General features: G+C 44.4%; 1 protein-coding gene across 33 annotated transcripts in view; it reads right to left on the bottom strand.

Moving 5' to 3' along the window:
• CORIN (corin, serine peptidase) overlaps positions 1–21,479 on the bottom strand; it is a 286,238-nt gene that overhangs the window by 41,391 nt on the left and 223,368 nt on the right. For 24 of the 33 annotated variants that reach the window (XR_010601891.1, XR_010601892.1, XR_010601894.1 and 21 more), the window contains 5 exons: positions 20,427–20,534; positions 16,616–16,702; positions 13,903–14,016; positions 3,747–3,857; positions 1,074–1,203 (listed from right to left, as the gene is read on the bottom strand). Coding sequence is in view for 29 of the 33 variants with exons in the window: in XM_065598101.1 (XP_065454173.1) it covers positions 1,074–1,203; positions 3,747–3,857; positions 13,903–14,016; positions 16,616–16,702; positions 20,427–20,534 (550 nt within the window). In the remaining 4 variants the exon portion in view is untranslated. The remainder of the gene's footprint in view (positions 1–1,073; positions 1,204–3,746; positions 3,858–13,902; positions 14,017–16,615; positions 16,703–20,426; positions 20,535–21,479) is intronic. The other 9 variants (XM_065598094.1, XM_065598105.1, XM_065598111.1 and 6 more) reach the window with 4 other exon arrangements.

Genomic DNA, 21,479 nt, shown 5'->3' with positions numbered 1-21,479 from the left:
CCCCCACCAGAAGCTACACCTGCTGATTCAGTGGGGTCAGATGACTAACAGCAGACGGCTGATTGGACACTACTGATCATAAAGCTTCCTATTCCTGTCCCATCTCTTGTCTGAGCAACTAGTTGCTATGCTTGTTGCTGCCCAGACTGCTGAGACCAAGTCCCCACCTCCTTGCCTTGTTCCCTTTACCCATATTTGTCCCTATTCCTGTTACCACACCTTGTTCCCCATTGCTGATTCAAGCTGTGACCCTTGGCATGACTTCTGATTCTGACTCCCCCTTTGACCTCTGGTGTGACCATGACCCTGACCCTACTCCTGACTCTCACCAGTAGGTCAGACAGCTCACATTATGGGCCCTAACACCTTTCATATTCAAAATGCAGTTTTCTGTTAGTCCCCTAGACAGACCCTGACTAGATTATAGGCGCTCCTCACATCCAGCTTGGTGACTAACCAGGCCATTCTTAATTGATCTATGAGCTCTGGGATCGGGGTAGTGTAACATTTTTGCATGGTAATTTTATTTAGGGCACAGTAGTCCAAACACAGCCTTAAGGATCCACCCTTCTTTTTTATGAAAATGACAGGGGCTCTGACTGGCGAGGTGGACTGTCAGATAAAACCCCTTTTAAAATTCTCATGCATACATTCTAAATACAGAACTCCAGTGAACAAACTGAAATTACCATAGTTTTTCCCTTTCATTTCATAAAGCTAACTGTTTGTTTTTTAGTCGCTGGGAACAAATATGGTATCAAATTTCTAAGCTATAATTAGTTTCAAAAATAATTATAAATTCAATTTACTTTCCAACACCTGGCTGAAAGGTTATCTTTTTAACTACCTCCTTTAATTACAGTTGTGTAGTATTTGTAAAGTGTCAGAATTTTAATGAGAGTTTGCTTTCCAAGAGTTCATAGAATTCCATTACCCTTTTCCTTTACTACCCCTTTTTGTACTAAGTTTAATTTTGCACAGGTCACACTAACAATAGTCACTATAGGCTCAACTAACTCTGCTGCCCCCATCACCCTCGGAAATTCATCAATGCTACAAACTACTGACCTTACCCTAAACCCATTTGATTGCAGGCCAGTTGGCTTAACTTTTCTTGCCACTCATCAGCACAAACATGGTAGTCAGTAGCTGACCTGTGAACAGTCAGGAATGCCAAAGAGCTTGCATTTTTAGATAGGGTCACTGCAAAGAAAAAGAAAAAGAAAAGTAACTTAAGTATTTCTTCAGCAAGTTGGTATGCTATTTGCTACATTGTAAATATAAGAATACTTTCAAAAGTGTCCTCGAGTAATGCAAGATCCAGTTATTTTTTATCTCCTCTATACTTTATGAAGATTTAATTAAGAACATAAGAACATAAGAATGGCCATACTGGGTCAGACCAAACGTCCATCCAGCCCAGTATCCTGTCTACTGACAATGGCCAATGCCAGGTGCCCCAGAGGGAGTGAACCTAACAGGTAAGGATCAAGAGATCTCTCTCCTGCCATCAATCTTCACCCTCTGACAAACAAAGGCTACGGACATCATTCCTTTCCCATCCTGGCTAATAGCCATTAATGGACTTAACCTCTTTTAAACCCTGTTATAGTCCTAGCCTTCACAACCTCCCCAGGCAAGAAGTTCCACAGGCTGACTGTGCGCTGTGTGAAGAAGAACTTCCTTTTATTTGTTTTAAACCTGCTGCCCGTTAATTTCATTTGGTGGCCCTAGTTCTTATATTATGGGAACAAGTAAATAACTTTTCCTTATTCACTTTCTCCACACCACTCAAGATTTTATATACCTCTATCATATCCCCCCTTAGTCTCCTCTTTTCCAGGCTGAAAAGTCCTAGCCTCTTTAGTGTCTCCTCATCTGGGACCCATTCCAAACCCCTAATCATTTTAGTTGCCTTTCTTTGAATCTTTTCTAATGCCAGTATATCTTTTTTGAGATGAGGAGACCACATCTGTATGCAGTATTCAAGACGTGGGCATACCATGGATTTATATAAGGGCAATAAGATATTCTCCGTCTTATTCTCTAACCCTTTTTAATGATTCCTAACATCCTGTTTGCTTTTTTGACTGCCGCTGCACACAATTCAAGAAGGAGGCAGCAGTGGCCATCAGAATGTAGGTAGTCCTAGACAAGACAATACGTAAGATAACAAACAAGAGAGACATCCTGAAGTTTAGCTCTAACCAAACCACTTTAATTCATCATTTGTTTATATGGGGCTAGAATGAGAGCCTCTCTCATGTTGAGTAGTACCTTAGTCCACAAGTAGTCCAACTGAAATCTATGAGACCATTTGTGGGATAAGGTGCTGCTCAATATAAGAACAGTATCAGAATCTGGCCCTTGATAAATTTATATTGCTCCTATTATGACTATATCAGGTGTGTTTATAGAAAGGAAAAACAATCAATAGCTATTGCCTACAAAAAAGACCATCCTCTGCTATTATCATCATCTCTTTCCCCAACCTGTTTATTGGTTTAATGTCTGCCTTTGTTTTGATCCTGCACAAGAAAGTTTCCAAATGGCCAAAAATGCATTGAGGTAAACTTAGACCCCCTATATTGTTACAGTTTGTCACAGGAACTCTTGACAGAAGGTTTTTTGTGTGCATTCCCCCCCCCCCCAAATACATATTGTTTTTATTTAAACTTTGTACTTCTCACTTATTCTTGGATTTCATTCATCCTAACTTAGTTATTAAGCATTTTTCATTCATACAACACTGCTTTTACCTCTCTATAAGAAAATTATATATTAATCTTTGATTCCTCCTTCTTGATACTTCAAACTCATGTTTATATTTTGTCTCCACTGTCTAAGTAATTTTGATAGATGTGTGCCCAATGTATTTTCTCAGCATTATGAATAAAGAATATTTGTTTCTCTAAATAACAGGATATCTTTCTCTTTTACACTAAAAATGTCATAAAACATCCGATTTCTTTGTGGTACTGTATTACCTTCATACAGAGAAATAGATTAGCTTCAGTAGCACCACATATACAGTGCAGCCAATTGCTGTCTGGTGGAGTTAGGGTATATGGGCGAGGACACCACAACACACACACACACCCTGCTTCCTTCAAATATTGCTATTGCTTATGTGGGACCTACATAATTCTTACTCAAACAGTCATGCTTTGAGAACTCTTATTTTAATAACACATAAAAGCATGAGGCCTTTTTATGGGTGCTGGTACTGCAGGTGGGTAATAGTCAGGTTTCTCTGCTGACTGTCCCCTTTCTCACTTCCAGTCCATTCAAAATGGAGCTGCCAGGCTTATTTTCCTCTCAGCACCACTGAAGTCAATGGGAATTCTGACACTGAATTCAATGAGTACAGGATCAGGGCCCTAGTCATTCTGCCCAGGTCACTTCTATACTTCAGTTTCTTCATTGCCTCTCTGCCTTCTTTTACAGCAGTCTTAAGACTCTACTCCTCACTTCAGAAGCTCTCCACATTTCCATTCAGTCAACATCACTTCTCTCATCTTATCCTCTCCTGCACCTTGCAGTATCCATACACTTGCCATCTAACCCTTCCTCTTTCTCCTTTGCCCACTGTACAGTTTGTACTGACTTTCATGCTTTCCTGGAACAGGCTCCTAGTCCAAGTTCTTCCCAGTCCCACTTCGGAAAAATGTTATAAAAACTCAACTATTTCATTACATGTAGAATCCACAACATCACTTCCAGCCAGTGGCACAGATGAGACTTACCACAGTTCCATTCATCTGAGTTGTCCATGCAGTCTAGCTGCCCATCGCACCACAGCTCACTTGGCACACAATCATGACTGGCACATTCAAGCTCATCTGCCTTGCAAAATGCTGCCGAGACAAACACAAATATTAAGATGATGATTTTAAAAATGACTATCATAAAAATGCACACTAAGATCTGATTGGGTAAAGGCATAGGGACAAGTTCAGAGCAGGTTTACAGAGCAGGGGGATAGAGTCAGCAGGCAGAAAAACTATTGGGGGTGAGGAGGACGACTCAGCTGGAGGGGATCTGTGGGAGGCCAGCAAAACCTCAGAGGTGGGAAATGGTGTCTGGAAATGGCATGGCCAGGGTACATGATTCAGTGCATCCTACCTACCGGGTTTCAACTTTGGTCCTATCATTATAGCATTGGAGTCCCTCACAAACTTTAGATGGAAACTTTTTGTTTCTCACTTTTTGCTGGATTGCACTAATCCTAACCCAGATAGTTATTCTGTGTTGATTAGACATTCATCCTTTACCCGGAGATACCTAAAATTCACAAGTATTGTCATCGTCATTTCAGAGGTGGGAAACTGAAGCATGGAGTGGCTTGCTCAAGGTCACTGTAGCAGGGTGGTCACCCCACTCCAGCCCTGAAGGGGTTAAAGCAGCCATGAAGAGGGCTGTGGCTAGAAAAAACTGGGCGGATTAGAGAAGCAGCCACAGCTGGGACCACGCCCTAATCAGGCCATGGCTGGCCCTATAAGAGGACTGAGGGCCAGAGGCTGTAAAGACACTCTCTCTCTAGCTTCCTTGAGAGAGAAGGACCTGGCTGCCTGGGAAGCTGAGAAGGGTACCTAGGGTGGCGCAGTGCTGGGGAAGGGCAGAGGGAGCTGGGGAGCTCCAGCCTAGCAAAGCCACAGGCTGCAGGCCGAGTTAAGGGACCACTAACGGGTACTGGGGCTGCAGGGGGGCAGCCCAGATATAGGCAGAGGCAGCTTGGTCCAACCCCCCTGGCCAATGATGGGTGGTTTGCAGACTGCAGTCTGCACCAGTGAATGGGGGCTAGATGGGGACTGGCAGTAGCCACTGAGGCAAGGTGGGGATAGAGGGTTGGGGGTTCCCCTGGGTGGGGAGACCCAGATTGTGGGTTACTGCTGGGGTCAGAACCCTGAGGTAAAAGGCACTGGGGTCCGGGAGGGACACAGGGGCCAGCGGCAGGCAAGACACCGGCCTGCAGAGGACGCTCTGGGCTGGAAGAGCTAATTCCCAGGATGACCAGCAGGAGGCGCCACACCGGTGCATTGTTGCTCCACTACAGTCACATAGATAGTTTGTGGCAGAGCCAGGACCTGAACTCAGGTCTCCTGAATTCCAGTCCAGTATCCACAAGATCATCCAATGTCAGTTTGTGCTCACGTACAGTCCCCATAGGATTTTACAGCTACCCCCAGCCATCACAAAATCCCCAGGAAGGGCAGTCATGCAACATTATCAGCCCCACTTTATCAGGCTTTTCCCCTGGGGCCCCAGCGCAGGCTGACACAAGGAAGTATAATTAGCACCGTCATGCAGTAGCTTTAGTGACTCCAGATCTTAGTTCTCATTAATTTTTGTATATGTCTTATTAGTTTATAAAGTGTATTACTGTACAAGTCAGGCATTTATTTACAACACTAAGATCCATCTTAACATACATAAAACAATCCACAATGAAAACCATAAAACTATATAAACGGATACTGTCTGCTGTGACATTAACAACCATGTGTCTTCAGGCCAGGAACAAAGTATGTAAACCCAGAAAAACAAGAACACACACACACACACACACACACGCACGTACAAAATCAAGAAAAAACTAAACCAAACAACCACGCCTCACATCATGCCCTGAAGCTCTCTAACTCTGGCTCTGAAAGGCCTCCAAGGGGAACAAATTCCAGAGTTAGAGAGCCCTCAGCTGAGAAGCTCTATTGCCATTCCTGAATAATTCATCCCCAGGACTGACAGCAAGAGTAGAGAGGAAGGATAGTGCAATGGTTAGGGTGCTAGCCTGGGACTCAGGAGACCCAGATTCAGTTTCTTGAGGTCACAGACTTCTTATGTGACCTTTGGCAAGTCTGTTCCTCAGTTCCTGTCTGTAAAATGCAAATAGTACCTCCCTATTTCACAGGGGCATTGTGAGTAAAAGTACCTTAAAGATTGTGAGACATTATTCTACAGTTACAGGAACCATATAAGTAGCATAAGTACAGTACCCCAGCTGATCTGAAAAGCTGTAGTTTATTATGTAAATGTAAGCGGGGGAATGGTCCCGCTATTGTGGGGAAATTTCCTGACTTCTGCACTACCCCGGTGAGGTGGGCAAGCGAAAGGATCTGAGTCCCCGCTCCCACTTCCTTTACCCAGAGGCCTCCCTGCCCTTGAGGGCTCCCCTTCCACTCTCCTGTCTGGCTGAGTCCTCGTAACCCCAACAAGGCTGGGCCCAGGATTCCTGGGGGGCTCGACCCCCAACCCTGCTGTGGTCACCTAGGACAGGGGCTAGGGTGTCCCCACTCCGGGGTACTCTCTTTACACTGGGCACCTCCCTGACCCACTGATTATTCCATACAATTTAAAGCAAATACAAGTTGTTTAATTAACAATTAATCTAAAGAAAAGAACAAGGAAAAATGGGAAAGGTTAAAGGAAAACACATCACCCTGCTCTGTGGCAGGGAACATCACAACCAGTGTCTCTGGAATGTCAGGGCAGGTCACAGTCTGCTTCTTGTAGGTCCCAGGCCTCCTTCTCAGGCCCAGGCCGTGCTGCAGAGACGCTGCGGGTTGGACACTTGCAATGGTGGTGGCCACACACCTCCGGGCTTTGAGTGGTGGGACCCTTCTTCCCAGCGTCAGCCCCCCGTAGGGTTAAGGTCCCCCTCCCGGTCTGGCCTGCAAGGGCCCTTGTCTGGGGGTGTCTTTCTGTGCTGGGCCCTTTGCCCAGGTTCCCCCTTGGCTGGCCCCACTTGCTCACCACACCTGGCTCTGCAGCTGCAGCTCTGCTCCCAGCACAGGATTTGCTCTCCCCGGGCTGCGTCTCTGGCTCTGTGGCTGCAGCTCCACTCCCAGCACAGGATCTGCTCTCCCTGGGCTGCGTCTCTGGCTCTGCGGCTGCAGCTCCGCTCCCAGCACAGGATCTGCTCTCCCTGGGCTGCGTCTCTGGCTCTGCGGCTGCAGCTCTGCTCCCAGCACAGGATCTGCTCTCCCTGGGCTGCGTCTCTGGCTCTGGATCTGGCACGGTTCTGCCCTCCAGCTCAGCTTGGGCCCCTGCTCTCTCCTTAGCTCGGCCCCACTCAGTCTGACTCAGGCCATTCCAGTTCACACGGAGGACGGGACCCCCTCTGGCCTCCTGACTCTCTGATTAGCCTGCCCGCCCTGTCAATCAGGCTGATCTGGAGCATTGGCCTCTCCCCATTGCCCCTGGGGACTGTCAGTCTCAGGCTCCTGATTTGCCATCGACCCTTCCCCTTTCAGTGCTGGGAGCTAGCAACCAAAACACCCCACTGGATGTTAGTAAGGGGGCAACAGTCCCCTTACATTCCCCCTTGCTAAAATACTGCCACATCCACAATATTTACACCGGTACATTCGGGCCCCATGGTAACAACATATACCCATGTCATTGTATATCAACAACCCATTAACAATTATCAAAAGAACATTTAACATATTTAACATTCCACATCTACTTCTTAATACCATACATAACAATATTCATTAAAACACTACATAGAACCAATAACATAATTATCTTTAAGTCTAACAGGAAGTATGCCCTTATTAGCCCTCTGGGACCTTCTTAAGACTGGCGGTTCGTTACCCATATTTTCTATTTTCCTATCCTCGGGTAATACTGGGTCAGTTTGAAGGATCTGGCCATTCTTGTTAGGGTTTGGGTTTGCCCCACTCTGTCCCCCTCTGTATTCGGTTTGTGGGACTAGAACCATTTCCCAATTGGTTTCAGCCTCCTCAGGGTGTACTGATCTACGCCTCCTATGGTCCCTGTCTGGACTAAGAGTACAATGTTTCAACTGGTCCCTATGTACTACTATCCCAGGACCTCCTCGTTCAGGCTGGTTAGCGTACACTGGCAGTTCGGGATTGTTGTGGGTGACCACAGTGGAGGGATTTGGCTTCCATTTGTCCTGTATTTTATTACACCTCCGGCGTCTACGGCTACGAACTGGTACACAGTCACCAGATCTGATGAGAGCCCCACTGGACTTGCTATCATAAGTCCTTTTCCTACTTTGGGCTCTGTCTTTAGTTGTACTGAGAGCAACTTTCCAGGCTGTCTTCAGCCTGTCGTGGTGACCTTTGACCTGGTCATCATAATTGGTCATCTCATTCTTAGAAAAGACTTCTTGATGCTTCTCTGGCAACGCCTTTATGTTAGCCACATGTGCAGGAATCAGCCTTTGACGCGCCGCTTGAACTGGAACTGGCAGTCTCCCATCACATCTTTCTTGAAGAAAGGTAACTCGGCCTCCTTTCTCCCTCGTCACCTGCAGCTCATTTCCTGGTACACAGCTGTGTTCGTCAAGGATCTTCCCTCTCCAAGGAGGAATAATGGTCTTCCGTTCTCTGCCCACTTTACCATTTCCCATATGCCTTGTGGGGCCCAGGGAAAGACTCTGCCTCTCCTCTCGAGCCAGTACTCTACTCCGCACAGCATTCTTTGTAGAGTGCTCGTGACAGTTCATCCTCCTAGTCCCTTTTCCTGGTAAGAGTAGCTCCTTCAGCTCACTAATGATGTTCATCCCTAGAATCCCAGGGACTCCTTCTCCTATATGGCTCCCTTTTGAGGCTTTGTCTTTCAGGATGAAGATGCATTTTCCTGGCAGTGTCTGGCCCATATACTCTATGTCTGCTTCAAGGCACCCCACCACTGGGATTGCCAATCCATTAACAGCTGTTAGACGTACAAACTGTGTGCTGTGCATGGTCAGGTCCTTGTCCTTCAGATATTTTTGAAAATGCGACTCAGTAATGGTGGTGACTTCTGAGCCAGTATCTAACAAACATCTGGTCTTCACCCCTGCTACACATACTTCAGCAGTTAGACAGTCTCCAAATGCTCGCTTACAGAAGTCGCTAGATATGCTGGCACTGCCCATGTTCCTCTCAACACTGTATGCAGAGGGATTTTCCACGAAGGACAGGCCTAGGAATCCTTCTGCCACTGCTTGGCCTTCTACTGTAGAGGGACCAGTTGCTCCTGGTGCCCCATTGGTTTCGAGTGCCTGGGACTCTGTTCTCCTTCTCAGTGAACATTCTCGGCTAGTATGTCCTGGCCTTTCACAAGTGTAACAAATGTATCTTCCCAGCTCGTCCTTCAGTGGGGCTCTTCGGGATCCCGGTGCCCTTGGATACTTTGGCATACTAATGGGATTTTTTTCTTTCATCAACTCAGTCATCACTTTCAGCATCTCCCCCTGTTGGACCGCCAGTTTTTGGACAGCTTCACTTAAGCTTTCCAATGTTAGCGCTGTTTGGGGCAGGACCTTTTCCCCAGCAGCTGCATTCACTAGGCCCCCACTTCGTGTATGGGGATTAGGCTTGGCCGCCTCTGCCACAGGAACTTCCTCTTCTTCTGACCACATAATGGCAGCCTGCATGAGTTCATGGAACCTCTTACTGGGCTCTTCTTTAAACCTCCTTTTCATTTCACGTCGGAGGGAGTCATCACGGAGCCCCAGCACCAACTGCTCTTTCAGAACCGTATCTGGGTCTGGAACTCGCTGAGGGTCTCGCCGCTCCACTTTGCTCATTCTCTCCTGGAGGTCATAGGCGTATGCCCGGACAGTTTCACCAGGCTCCTGCTTTCTCTCAAAAAACTCCTTTAGTCGGGTTCCAATAGGTACCTTGTCTCCATACACTTTTAGGAGGAGTTCAAATACCTTTTCCACATCTTTCTTGTCTGCCACTGCCATGAACTTTACTGTGGCCTTGGCCTGGCCCTTGAGGTGCTCCTCTATGAAGTCCACATGATCTTCTTCAGGTACTCTTAGCACACGCAGAGCCGCCTTCACAGACTTGACCCACTCCTCTACTGTAATGTCTCCTGGTCTAGTCGGGAAGCCACCAAACTCCGTGACCTTCCGCTCCCGTGGGACATAAATAGTAGGGGGTTTCTTAGCTTCTGCTGTCTGTTGGTCTATTACTGCCTTGGCCAGCGATAAGGCTTCTCTCTGTTCAGTTCTAGCTTGCCGTAATGCCTCCGCTTGGTCTGATAATCTGCGCTGAAGTTCAGCAAACTGGGTTCGTAGTTCTTCAATTCCAGCCATGGTAGGGTGCTCAACTAGGCCCGGACCATGCTACTAGAACTTAACCAGAAAACCAATGGGATGGACCCTGTGGATAGGATCCTGTTCGTGACGCCAATTATGTAAGCGGGGGAATGGTCCCGCTATTGTGGGGAAATTTCCTGACTTCTGCACTACCCCGGTGAGGTGGGCAAGCGAAAGGATCTGAGTCCCCGCTCCCACTTCCTTTACCCAGAGGCCTCCCTGCCCTTGAGGGCTCCCCTTCCACTCTCCTGTCTGGCTGAGTCCTCGTAACCCCAACAAGGCTGGGCCCAGGATTCCTGGGGGGCTCGACCCCCAACCCTGCTGTGGTCACCTAGGACAGGGGCTAGGGTGTCCCCACTCCGGGGTACTCTCTTTACACTGGGCACCTCCCTGACCCACTGATTATTCCATACAATTTAAAGCAAATACAAGTTGTTTAATTAACAATTAATCTAAAGAAAAGAACAAGGAAAAATGGGAAAGGTTAAAGGAAAACACATCACCCTGCTCTGTGGCAGGGAACATCACAACCAGTGTCTCTGGAATGTCAGGGCAGGTCACAGTCTGCTTCTTGTAGGTCCCAGGCCTCCTTCTCAGGCCCAGGCCGTGCTGCAGAGACGCTGCGGGTTGGACACTTGCAATGGTGGTGGCCACACACCTCCGGGCTTTGAGTGGTGGGACCCTTCTTCCCAGCGTCAGCCCCCCGTAGGGTTAAGGTCCCCCTCCCGGTCTGGCCTGCAAGGGCCCTTGTCTGGGGGTGTCTTTCTGTGCTGGGCCCTTTGCCCAGGTTCCCCCTTGGCTGGCCCCACTTGCTCACCACACCTGGCTCTGCAGCTGCAGCTCTGCTCCCAGCACAGGATTTGCTCTCCCCGGGCTGCGTCTCTGGCTCTGTGGCTGCAGCTCCACTCCCAGCACAGGATCTGCTCTCCCTGGGCTGCGTCTCTGGCTCTGCGGCTGCAGCTCCGCTCCCAGCACAGGATCTGCTCTCCCTGGGCTGCGTCTCTGGCTCTGCGGCTGCAGCTCTGCTCCCAGCACAGGATCTGCTCTCCCTGGGCTGCGTCTCTGGCTCTGGATCTGGCACGGTTCTGCCCTCCAGCTCAGCTTGGGCCCCTGCTCTCTCCTTAGCTCGGCCCCACTCAGTCTGACTCAGGCCATTCCAGTTCACACGGAGGACGGGACCCCCTCTGGCCTCCTGACTCTCTGATTAGCCTGCCCGCCCTGTCAATCAGGCTGATCTGTAGCATTGGCCTCTCCCCATTGCCCCTGGGGACTGTCAGTCTCAGGCTCCTGATTTGCCATCGACCCTTCCCCTTTCAGTGCTGGGAGCTAGCAACCAAAACACCCCACTGGATGTTAGTAAGGGGGCAACAGTCCCCTTACATAAAGGGAGTTGCTCTCAGTTATTCACATCTCAAAACATTCAGAGCTTTAGAGACCATCTTGACTTGTGTAATCTGTGCATTAGCTTATGGGTTACGCTGAGTCCAAAACTAGCTAATATGCGTTAAGATAAAATATAAGGGAGAAATGCAAGAAGCCAACAGGCCTAATCCTTTAAAATAGTAACTTAAGCAGTTAGCATAAGGATATGAACTTTGGCATAAGTAAATTGTTTAGCTTACTGTACGTTAGCAGTAACGCTAGGTCATAAAATGGCATAAGACATAATTTTGCAATAAATAATTTTGTTGAAATTTTGCAGAATGCTGATGGGTAACTGCAAAAAGTCAGTTGATGCCAGTTTGGAGTATTTTGTGATAGGCACATTAGCAGATGCTTAACCACAGAATTATTATAGTAACCAATTGACATATATGCTAATGAGTTTGATATAATTAATATACTAATCCATAGATTAGAACAAGGAAACCCCAACATTATTAGGGTAAAACAGTTAGTTATGGGCAAAGGAGACTCATATTCATTCTTATGAATATTCATGACAGTCATCAAACCTTACAATAGGCCTGACCATGAGGTAGGCTGACAAAACCTTGATCCTAGCAATCATTATTAAGGCTGTGAGTCTGTCATGGAGGTAACGGAAATCACGGATTCCATGACTTTCCGTGACCGCCATGATTTCTGCAGCAGCTGCACCCATGGCGCCCCTGCACCTACACCCCCCACCCCAGAGCACCCACGGCCCCCTGCCCAAGTTTTAGTCAGGGTGGGTATTTTTAGTAAAAGTCATGGACAGGTCACAGGCCCATGAATTTTTGTTTACGGCCCATGACTTTTACTAAAAATATCTATGACTAAAACATAGCCTTAATCATTATGCAAGCCAGAGAGAAGGCAGCTGGTGGTCCATAGGTGTCCTGTCTCATTACTTCTAGGTCTCCAGAAGAATAGTTGTGAGTATATGCATGAGATGATACTGGATGTCAAATTATTATCGTATTATTCATACTGTCATCTGGACTGGAACATTTGTGTGTCATCTGGACTGGAACATTTGTGTGTTAACTAACTTTAGTAATACAAATCTTAAAAGAGCAAAAGATCTTTTCCAGCCATGCATGTCAGGGTTCCCAACTGAACAATAATCCTAATAATACTGGATCAGATCTTCGGACGAGAGCCTATCAAACCTCAATGTGTTAAGTTATTAATTGTGAATTCTTAAGTAATCAATCCACCATCAATAAATCAGGCAATACTTGCACCTGGAAGCATGCAGGAAGTCAAAAAGAGATTTGAGCACTGATGCTGTTTTCTTCTAGAGAAGAGCAGCTGCATTCTGTATGGCAAAACACGTGCATTTACCCTACACAGATGGTGCAGACACTGCCTCTTTAAGCATCTGCCCCTTCCAACAAGCATCACAGCTGGTCAGGAATTATATGTCAACTTGTTTTTTCAGCTGAAAATGTGGTTTCCACAATCAGAATGAAAACAAATGCTGAAATATCTGAATTTTCTGGGGGACAGAAATTCAGATTTTCAATGAGTTCTAATAGACACCATTCCTCTCTTTGGCAGAAGATGAGACCATAGAACTGGGTTTGATTAAAAACAGACGAAACAGAGAACCATCAACGTATACATTACATTGCAGCCAAAAACATTTCCCAATCTCCACTAATGACTTCACATACACATTGCAAGGATGAGCAACAAGATGGAAGCTTGTACAGCAGCTGCCACTCAATAGCTCCTCCTCCTCCTCTTCCCATCCCACTGATAAGCTGTATACTATGAAAAGGAACTCATGTCAGTTCCTAGCTATCAGCTGAAGGAAGGAGGAATTTTTTAGTGGTTGCAGTATAGAACCATTACCCAGGCTCCAATGGGAGTCATTGGGGTATCCCTACACTCTTGTTTGCACTGCATGGGATACACTTGTATTCCCTCTTGCACTCATAGCCACCTTGGATATGGTGAGAAGGAAGAGACAATGGAAACATGGGAAGAAAGGAGCAAAGGGAGCAGGGGGAGAAACAAAAACCAAAAAGTCCTGGGATTGGGTAAGACAAGTAGGAGTGAAGAAGATCCAAGCAGCCATAGGTTACATGAAAGGGAGTCAAAGGGCTTAGAGGAAGAGACAGCAGCCAAGGAGCTACAAATAAAAAATAGCAGCCAAATGGACACATGCAGAAAGAGACCAGGCAAGGTGAGACAGGGTGAGGTGGAGATATGGAGCCACAGCAGTGAGAAGTGGAACCAAGGAGAGAGATTATAGGAGGGAGAACTTGGAGCAACAAGGCGAATGATAGGAAGCTAAGGGGAAGGGTGGGCCTTTATGCCTTTAGGGGTCTGCTTCTACAGTTTGTCCAGTGCCCCCAAAATTCTAGATTCAGTCCTGACTATCACCCAGGTTAAGCACTTACAGCAGTTCTTTTCATCCACCTTGTCAGGACAATCTGGAAAGCCGTCACAGATCATGGCGTGCTGGATACACAGCTTGTTTGATGGACATTCCCAAAGACCCCTTTCTCTACAACCTGGACACAGAGAACAAGAGCTTTGAGATATTCCATTTTAACATTTACATGCAATTAGAGCTGTGTGAATGGCTGATTTTTCAGTTAGCTTGCAGTTCTGAGAAACAGGAAAAAAAATGGTTCAGGTCAAATTTAAACAATTTTTTTGAAATTTTAGGTGAATTGAAAAAGTTGGAAAAAATTGTTTCAGGTGAAACTAAACATTTTGTTCAACCTGAAACTTGAATTGTCATTGGGTCAAAAAGAGAAAGCAAGTGAGAATGACTCTGTAACCCAGTGGTTAGGGCACTCAGCAGGGAGGGGGAACATTTGGGTTCCAGTCCCTGCTCAAGTGACTCTTCAAGGATTTTATACAAAGAACAGCCTCAACAGGAGAAACTGATTTCAGAGGGGTAGCCTGTATCAGCAAAAGGAGTCCTTGTGGCACCTTAGAGACTAACACATTTATTTGGGCATAAGCTTTTGTGGGCTATAACCCATTTCATCAAATGCATGGAATAGAAAATACAGTAGGCAGATATAAATACACAGCACACGAAAAGATGGGAGTTGTCTTACCAAGTGGGGGGTCAGTGCTAATGAGGCCAATTCAATTAGGGTGGATGTGGCCCATTCCCAACAGTTGACAAGAAGGGGTGAGTATCAATAAAGGGAAAATTATTTTTTGTAGTGACCCAGCCACTCCGAGTCTTTATTCAGGCCTAATTTGATGGTGTCAAGTTTGCAAATTAATTCCAGTTTTGCAGTTTCTGGAGAAACTGAGAGTGAGCTACTCCAGAATACCCTTAGCTGGGAAGTATGGGCACTCCTAGGAGACCAGGGTTCAAGTCCCTGCTCCAGAGTAGCAATTCAAACTTGGATCTCCCATATCCCAGATAAGTGCTGTAACCACCGAGCTAAAAAGTTATGAGACCACCTCCTTCTCCTGTTTTGTGAATGGTGCCTGAATCTCCTTCTGCATCTAGCCCCCAAAAATCTAAATGTTCAATTTTGATAAGGTCAAAACAAATCACTTTGACATTTCCAAACATTTTTCTTTTTTCATATTATCCAAAAAACCCTGCTGAAATCTTCATGAATTCATGAAGTTTTGAATGTTGCCCCAGATCTACTTCCAATATCAGATCTCTATAAGGTGTTTTTTTCCTTAATGTTTCTGAAAAATTCAAGGTATGTTCAATTTTTAATATATATTTTTAAAAGTATCAAAAATAATCATTACTGATGAGGGAATAGAAGCAAATTGTCAAAGTAAACACTTATTCAAATAGGCATGAAATATACAATGTTCCATTGTTCTTTCTGATCAATTACTCTTACCTTATCCTTTGCTTATACTAGATCCATCAATTTAGGCCCTAATTCAGGAAAACATCAATATCAAACTACTTCTGATATACATCACTAAGGATATGTGAGTAGTTCTCATCCTGGATTCTGCACAATTTAATTTAAAAGTAAAGGGCTGTGTTCAAAATATCAACATTTTGCATACTCGTCTTTCAAAAATGGAAATACTGTGAACTTGTTTCTTTTGGTAATCTCCATTAAATACCATGAATATTTTTTCTTGCAGTATTGATGTAAAAAGAGGCAGAGAACAGAATGAGAGGTGGAGAGGAGCTAGCCATATTGGGCATAAGTACGTTTCCTTGCTTGCAGTAATCTAATATTTTACCACTGCATCAAGTGGTTACACAGATTCACCCTTGCCAACTATATGCGTCTACCTGAAAATTCATTATTATGCAACTAACACAGCCATTTTCTCCTCCAAGTGACATTAATCAGTTGCACTGGCTTCATAAAAAAATCAAGATGAACTCTTGTAAAACTGGGTCAGAGTTTTTTGATATGTTTCAGAGTGGTAGCCGTGTTAGTCTGTATCAGCAAAAAAGAACGAGGAGTACTTGTGGCATCTTAGAGACTAAAATTTATTTTGGCATAAGCTTTCCTGGGCTAAAACCCACTTCATCAGACGCATGCAGTGGAAAATACAGGGAGATTATATATATATATACACATACATACAGAGAACATGAAAAAATGGGGGTTGCCATACCAACTCTAACGAGACTAATCAATTAAGGTGGACTATTATCAGCAGGAGGAAAAAAAACTTTTGTAGTGATCATCAGGATGGCCCATTTCAGATGGTTGACAAGAAGGTGTGATTAACAGTAGGGGAAAAATTAGTATGGGGAAATAGTAGGCACCTTGTTTGTCAAATGGAGGAAATTAAGAATGGCATGATGTAGGCTTATAAAACATCTAGCTTTCCAATTTTATCTTTACAGTTTTCTGTAAATGATTATTAAAACTTCTCACTACAACATCAGAGTTTGGAAACAGTTCACTTTGATGAAGAAATGTCCTCATGCATCACTGACACAATAGTAACACAGGAGGTCATAATAATACATGATAAATAGAATTCCCTTGATTTTACTCTACTAATATTTATTTAAATTAGATGGAGTTGTGGCTGCCTTGTTTAATCCATTCTATAGCTGATCACATTGGCTTTCATACTTTAAACTTAATCTGAGTTCAGATTCAGGTGACTGGCCCATGTGATCAAAACAAAAAATAAACAAACCTCGGTTCTGTGAGTTCCTACAGTACGGGTGGCTTGGATGGTATAGTACTATTAAACGTTTCCTGCGGCTGGAGTTCATGTAGTGCACTAGTTCAGCAAAGGATAGCAGTTACTAAGTTAGCAAAAGGAAATGTAGCTTACACAGTGTCTATTTCCAAGGTGAACACATTTATGACTGAGTGAGAAAAGTCAGCTCACATGGCTACAGAAATAATTTATTTGGGTTCCTCCATCAGTAATTGTAATGTAGTATACTGAATGCACATAGTACTCCACTTCATTTACATCTTACTTAATCAGCCACATTAGAACTGTTATGAATTGTACACAGAGGAATAATTGGCCTTCCTGAGAGGTCACGCATTACTGGGGAAGAATAAGCAATATTATGATGAACAAGTGTCAGGAATGAGGATTTGCAGCTGTGTCTGCCAAGTCTCCAGGCAGCCTATGAGCACAGGTGAGCAACAACAGGTCCACCTGATAGGCCACTTTGCCTGACTGGCCAAGAAAGTCAGCAAGTCTACTTTGAAGCCCCACATCAGCAACTGATCACTGGCTCCTCAACGCATGCACCCATACCTGCTATCTTTTCTGTGGCTGCCCTGCTCCTAGTCTCACTCCAGCCTTGCTCCTGCCTTGTTCCCAGCCTTGCTCCTGTCCTGCCCAGTCCACTACAGCCCTGCTCGGTTCCTGACTCTGACTCCAACCACTAGGCTGACCACCCATGTCCCAGTTCATGACAACCAGAATGAGGCATTATTAATTTATCTTCATTTCTCATATTTAAACACCTTGGTGCTGACAGTTATCAATTGTTGAAATGGTTCCCGATGGGCCAAGGAGGCAATGGTGAAAGCCAGGTTATCATGCTCTGTGTTTGGCTCAGTGTAGGTTACAGATTCTATCCCAAATCAGAGCCAATATTTGGGTTGAAGGTGCCAATATCTCAGAAATCGATTTTGTGAAATTCCTGAATGCCCTTCCTCTGGTTGAATTCCCTCCTAAGTTACAGAAGTCCAGGGTGCAACACGTGTGTGAGTTACACTTCCCTGTACCAGAGGAGGGATAGCTTATGCATCGCTGTCCCAGGTAGGGCTTTTGTATCTTAGGAATATGTCCAAGGTCAAATTCAGAGGCTTTGTCTTCATTTTAAAGGCACTTAATGGTCTAGGCACAGGATACCTAAAAGATTGCCTGAAACTCCAGGATTGGGCCTATGCTTGGTATGTGGCTACTCAACACATATACCCACATCTGTGATCTCTCCTGTCCCTGTCCTGCTCCTTGGGACAATAGAGTTATCCACTGCAAGAATAAAGCTCATCTGTGCAGTGGCTAGAGCTTTCTTGGGTGCCAGAGCAAGGCTGCGAAACAAACTCTCACAGGTTCTAATACCCATCTCAAATATCACCACTTTCCATTCCAAGTACACGGTGCAGCTCTTTGACCATGCCTTCCTAATAAATACATATAGCATAGCAGACATATATTGAATGAACAAAAAAAAATGTTAACCCCCCCAAACCTCTCTGCTAATTTTCCCTTTGAGAGTGAAAAAGGAGGTGAATGCTAGTCCCATTGCTTAATGTACTTGTGGAAGGCACTCGGACAGCACGATGGTGAGGGGAGATATAAGAACCTGAATAGAACAGAATAAGTGACTTTAGCCTAAGAATCTAAGGGCTTGTCTGGACAAACAGTGCATGGCAAGCTGGGCTGTAAACCTACTGTGCACTAGAGTGCGGTGTGGTAACTGTCTGTATGGGATCCTGCTGCTGCATAATAAAAATTCTGTAGAGCACTTTGATCTACTCCACTTTGAAATGGGAATAGGTCAATGCACACTAAGGAACTTTTAGTGCAGCGTAGCAGAGTCCACATGGACAGCTAGTATACAGCCTGCTAGTGCTCTGTAAGTTTACACCCCAGCTTCTGCTGCACTTACTGTTAGACAGGCCCAAAGTTATGCATCAGTCTGACTAAGCATTTACCACTAACTAAATATTTGTTCCCAGTTGCCATTGATTACTTTTAAAATTTGTACAATGTTTTGCTGTCAAGTGTCCTATGACTCCTGAGGACACTACATAAATGCATTAACACTGTTTATCTTTGAATGGAACAGAGGCACCCGTTAGAACAGAAATTCAGTGTGTATATTTCAACGACTCTGGCCATGGACATATAAACTATTTTTGCAGCAGAAGATCGAGAGTTCTATTCTGCATGCCAAATGTGTCGTTTTTGATGAGCATCTGTAGAATAAGGATTTTGCAATAACATGACTTTCTTAATTTAATGTTTATGAAAACATGCCTGTATTTATACAATCCCCATCTCAAATACTTCTTTTGATGGGAGAAGGGGATTGATGTACTATCTCACCTTTGTTCTCCTTAAAGTTATGTGTTAACTCATTGTCACTGATATATTCATTGTGCAATTCTTATTATTTGAGTCCTTAAAATTAAATGCCAGGACTTTTTTATCCCAGCTAAAATACTACAGTGAGAACTAGAGCTGCAGCAAACTGTAGAGGACAAAATGCTGATTTTGAAGGTTATGCTCCTTCACATCCACAATACTCCTGTTTGCCACCTTTCTGCTATTTACTGGCTATCCCCAGTGGAGTAAGGAAACTCTCAGATCTAGAGCAAAAGCTGGCAGAGCTGGTCCTAAGACATCCAACCCCAAAGGGCATGTCAGAGCAGGGAAGGGCAGAAAGGGAGAGGGCATAGCTGGCACTGAGCACAGCTCTATTCTGCCAATTTTAAATTTGCAGATGGACTCTTACAGGCAGCCTAAGGGCTGTTCTAACTTACACTCGAGCCAGGGCAGCTTGAGAATGTGGGAGCTGTAAATGCCCCCCTTCATCCTGTGATGTGCAGATCTTGTCATAGGACATAAATGGTCATAATCAGTCTGGTTGTCCTAACACGGTATCCACTACTGGTTGTTTATGGCATCTAAAATATACATTCTGTAAATACAGCTTGGTGAACTAATGGTACAAAAATTGGTGTGTTCTTTTCTTAAAAAAAATAATAAATCCAATATATTCTGAGCTAGCCATTTACACAGGGAAAGTTCAATGATCTCTGAGATTGTCCTACACACAAAGAATATGAATGAGCTAGAGACAGCAACTTCTAGAGCTCTAAAAGCACTGGCTGTTCTTCAGTAACATCATTACCCATGGTCAATGTAATGTCATTCTGACAGCTGTAATTTTCTAGCAGATGCAGCCTTCCATATTTATAGAGGCTGATAAGAATTCCGTTGATTGCTAGCAACATTTTGTCTAGACCAAAAAGAGAGAGATCTACTTAAGAAATTTGTTTTATGTATCAAAGCAATATTTCAGACCTTAAAGTCAAGGAGTATAAAATGACTCTAAAAGATAGTTAGCTATTAGTGTTCTCAGGAGTTAAAAGCAAGTGTCAATGACAATAATTTTGAAGGAAGGGCAACCAAAACAATTGTTAACTAACTAGAATTTTTTTCCAGGGGATTTTCTCATTGCTGCTCAGCCAAAGAACTTTCTCTACATTTAAGCAGTAAGAGTTGCTTTTCACCATGAAAAAACTCTGGAATGAAACTGAAAATAAAGTTTGCAGTTACAAGTGATATTCTTGAGGCTACTGCTGACAGTAACATGTAACATTTCACAGATTTTTCTTGAGGAAAAGGGGCTTATCTTTTGAACTTTCAGACTGTTCACTGAACAAAATGACAGAGAGCAACAGTTATGTCCTCTGATACTCCAGCCATTTTCCATTAAATCAACTGACTCATTTCATTTATTTACCACAGTTGTCCTCGTCACTATCATCTTCACAGTCAGCCTGGCCATCACATCTTCTGGATGCCAAGACACACCTTCCAGAACGGCACTTGAAGTGACTGGGTGAGCACTCTGTCAATGTCAGAAAACATAACACTTTCAGCAAACTGGAAAGCGTTAATTATCACACAGTACTCGTTATTTATTATTATTATTTATCACTTTGACTGAGTTAAATGGGTAAAAGACAGGAACAGAAACCCTGTGAGATACTAAGTTGGAGCTATGCAGAAACAGAAACTATCCTGGACGAAAATATGGAGGATGGGGTGGGTTTGAATACACATCACTACTTTTCCACAGCCATCTCTTCACATACTGCCACCTCTCAAGTTTCGAAGCCTCACAACATTATTGACAAATATTGTTTAGATTGAGGGCACTGCTTTTCTAGTTATATTATCCACTGATGTTGTGTTGAACAGATAAAGGTAAACCATTCAGTGTGTTGATTTTATAACAGATAATATTTAGCAATTACATTGCCTTTTTTTAAATTCAGAGTCCTTAATAAGTATTCACCAATTAATCCTCACATCACAATGGCCAGAAAGGATTTTCAGAAGTGCCTTAGGGGAAAAAAGTACCATTGAAAGTCAATTTGGATTTTTGCTCCTAAGTCACTTAGGGCTAGATTCACAAAAGGATTTTGGTGCCTAACTGCCATTTTAGGTACTTAAGTCCAACATTTAGGTGCAATTGAGATCCTTACAACCCCTGCTCAGCTGCCACCTAACCCTGGAGCCACCTAAAGTCCCTAGGTAGCTGAGTTTCCACCATTTAACTCCCCAAGGCACCTAGGTTTCCACTAGTGAGTATGCACACAGTTGCCTCAGTCTAGGCAGCTGGGCTCCTAACTGGCCTAAGTCCCAGTGGGATCCTCAAACAAGGGGTCCCTCTGCCTATTTTTCTGTGAACCCAATCCAGTAGAACTTCTCAGAGTACACTTATACACATACAAAGTTACAAATAAAACTCGTGACCTTAAGAAAATAGCAATGTTTTCCACTTTCTTTT

The sequence above is a fragment of the Chrysemys picta genome, chromosome 5 (genome assembly GCF_011386835.1).
Source record: "Chrysemys picta bellii isolate R12L10 chromosome 5, ASM1138683v2, whole genome shotgun sequence".
Classification (NCBI taxonomy): Eukaryota; Metazoa; Chordata; order Testudines; family Emydidae; genus Chrysemys; species Chrysemys picta.
Note: the sequence above shows the minus strand (reverse complement) of the source record. Positions and strands in the feature narration are given on the sequence as shown.